Source organism: Monoraphidium neglectum, assembly GCF_000611645.1.
Source record: "Monoraphidium neglectum strain SAG 48.87 unplaced genomic scaffold scaffold01109, whole genome shotgun sequence".
Lineage (NCBI taxonomy): Eukaryota > Viridiplantae > Chlorophyta > Chlorophyceae > Sphaeropleales > Selenastraceae > Monoraphidium > Monoraphidium neglectum.
Genome location: NW_014012519.1, coordinates 2155 through 5049, shown reverse-complemented (window position 1 = coordinate 5049; position 2895 = coordinate 2155). Strand labels below are relative to the sequence as shown.

Below are 2895 nucleotides of genomic sequence, written 5' to 3'. Positions count from 1 at the left end.
GGGCGGGGGCAGGAGCAGGGGTTGTGAAAGGTTCTGCAGGGGTGCCTTGGGTGTGTCCGCGTGCGTGCGAGCGTGCGTCAGAGTGTGTGCGCGCGTGCGCGCGCGCGCGCGTACGCGTGTGTGTGTGTGTGTGTTGACTGTGCGTGCTCTCCGGGGTGGTGATGCAGGTGGGTTCATCCTTGTACAGGTGGGTGAGCGTGGCTCCATGCGACCAGCAGCTCTGCTCGTCACTACCCCATCCCCAAACACCCACCCACGCACACACTCTCTCACTCACACGCACCAGGTGTCCTGGAGGCCTTCTCCTACGTGGTGCGCATGTTCAGCGGAGTCCTTTCAGACCGCATGGCCTCGCGCAAGGCCGCCATCGCCGCTGGCTTCGCCATGGGCGCAGCCGCCAAGTGCGGCATGAGCTTCGCCACCACCATCGGGCAGCTCTTCATTGGCAAGGCCATCGACAGGCTGGGCAATGGCGTGCAGGTGAGCGGCTGGGCCGATTGAACGCATGCATACGGTGCGCTTTGATGCTGTGTCGTGCATTGCAGTGCAGTGCAGTGCGGTGTGGTGCGGTGTGGTGTGGTGTGGTACGGTGCAGTGTAGCTTAGCTGGGAGCAGGGGGCTGGTTGGGGGTGAGGGCCTCGCATCCAGCAGCGCGGCGCCTCTGCCGTGCAGTGTGGGAGTCAGGGCAGTGGGCGTGGCGTGGCGGCGCCGACAAGCTCACCGTCGCCACCCCCAGCATCTACGGCGCACAGCATCAAGCCGACCGCTTGCACTGCCCGCCCATCCTGCGCGCCTTGCCCCACCCCATCCCAGGCCGCCCCTCGTGATGCGCTCATCGGGGACCTCTCCCCCGCCGCCAGCCGCTCCGCGTGCTTTGGCTTTGCCCAGTCGATGCGCAAGGCGGGCAGCTTCATAGGGGCCGGCCTCGTGTTTGCGCTGATGAAGGCGACGGGCAACAACTACCAGGTGAGGTGGGGTGCAGGAAAAAGGCAGCAAGGCCGGGCGGCCCCTCGCAGGGTTTGTGGGGCATGCTGGCGAGGTAGTCCTTGGCTTTCGATAGTACCTGTGTTTGGTGGCGGCGGCGCCGCTCGCTGGCGCGCGCCGATGGGCTCGGGCGGGCTCCTGGGGGCCATGCAGGGTGAACACCTGGCCGCTCCGCCTGTCGCCGTCCTATGCTGCCGCGCCGTCGTATGCTACCCCGTGGCCTCCACTGAGGCCTCCTGCGCGCGCCGCCCGCGGCCTTTCGCAACTTGCAGGCCATTTTCCTGGGCGCGGCCGGTGTGTCGGCGCTGGCCACGGTGGCCTTCCTCGCGTTCGTGCCATCTCACACCAACGCAGGCCAGCAGCAGCAGCAGCAGCAGCAGGCGGCCAAGCAGCAGCAGGTGCACGAAAAACAGCAGCCGGCCAAGCAGCAGCAACAGCAGCAGCAGCAGCAGCAGCAGCAAGGCGTGCTGGAGCAGGCGCGGGCGCTGTGGCGCGACGTGCGCAGCATGGGGAGCGACTTTTACCGGACGCTGGCTGTCATTGGGCTCTACGGCTTGGGCCACATCAATGAGTCAATGCTGGAGGCGCGCGCCATAGAGGTATGTGGGTGATGCGTTTTTGATGTACGACCTGTTGATGATGCAGTGTGATGTGTGTGTATGTGTGATGCGTGTGTGCGGCGGGCTGGGCATCGCCGTGGCGGTGCATGGGCTTGGGTGTATGTGGATGCAGTGTGCATGGAGCACGCATGGCCAGGCCTGTGCAGGTCTTGGCAGGGACGCTAGTGCGGTGGTGTGCGCCAGGCGGCAAGGCATTGGAATGCGAATGCCCCAGTGTATTGCTGTTTCAAGCTGAAATCAGCGCTGCGCGCTGCGCTGGCCGGTTGCTGATGAGTCTTACGTGCCCCCCCTCTCCCCCCCCCTAAAACCCAAGGTGGGCTTTGGCAAGGCGGAGGCGACCCTGGTGGTGGCCCTGCTGTGCCTCAGCGTGAGCTTGTGCGCCTACCCCCTTGGCAAGCTCGACGACAAGCACGGCCCCAGGTGAGGGGGGGAAATGGGGGCGGGCGTGTATCATGTGTGTCATGTGTGTTAGGCGTGTGTTCAGGGGGCCCGGGGAGTATTGTAAGAAGAGGCCCCGCCTCTGTTGCCTACGGATGGGTGTTGGCTACTGGAGGTGGCAGACACGTCCCCAACCCAACCTCTCCCACCTCCGCTGCGCGCGCCGCCTCCATCCTGGCACACCGCCCCCTCCCAACGCCCCCACCCCAACCCCCAACCCCAAAAACATCACCCACCCAGGATGACGTTCGCCCTGGGCATGGCCGCGCTCATCGCGGGCGACCTCGTGCTGCTCGCCAGCGGCGCCTGGCCGCCCGCCGTCTTTGTGGCCTGCGTCCTGTGGGGCGTCCACTGGGCGGTGGTGCAGGGCCCCATGCTGGGCGTCATCGTCAGCCTCGCGCCGCCGCACCTCAAGGGCACCGCCTTTGGGATATTCTACTCCCTCATGGCCGTCACGGCCATGGCCGCAAACACGGTGTTTGGGAGCATCTGGCACACGCACGGCGCGAACGCCGCGTTCGGGCTGTCCGCGGCCGTCATATCGCTGACGCTCACAGTCGCGCTGCCGCGCCTGCTGCCGGCGCGCGGCGGGGGCGGCGGCGCTGGCGGCGGGCGCGGGGCGCCGGCGCTCGCGCCGGCATGAGCATACGAAACGCCGTGGGCCGCTCCCTGCTTACCTTTGCTTGCCTCTGCGCACAGGTGCCTCCTGAGCGCTGCCCTCTCTCTTGCACCCATAGAACCAACTGACCGCGCAGCGCCACCCACGTGCCGCGCCGCGCCGGCCGCCTGCTGCCGTTGAGCGTGCCGGTTTGACGTGCTATGCTGCAAAAGGGCCATCCGTGAGCTGCGCGGC

The 2895-nt window shown here is 67.0% G+C and overlaps 1 protein-coding gene across 1 annotated transcript in view; it reads left to right on the top strand.

Annotated features, from left to right (window-relative positions):
• Positions 1–2685, top strand: part of MNEG_6676 (major facilitator superfamily protein) — a gene marked incomplete at both ends in the record, with an annotated part of 4645 nt that extends 1960 nt beyond the window's left edge. Inside the window, 5 exons of the mRNA XM_014044848.1 lie at positions 287–480; positions 814–966; positions 1257–1583; positions 1918–2024; positions 2283–2685. Coding sequence (XP_013900302.1) covers positions 287–480; positions 814–966; positions 1257–1583; positions 1918–2024; positions 2283–2685 — 1184 coding nt within the window. The remainder of the gene's footprint in view (positions 1–286; positions 481–813; positions 967–1256; positions 1584–1917; positions 2025–2282) is intronic.
• Positions 2686–2895: the final 210 nt, after the last annotated feature.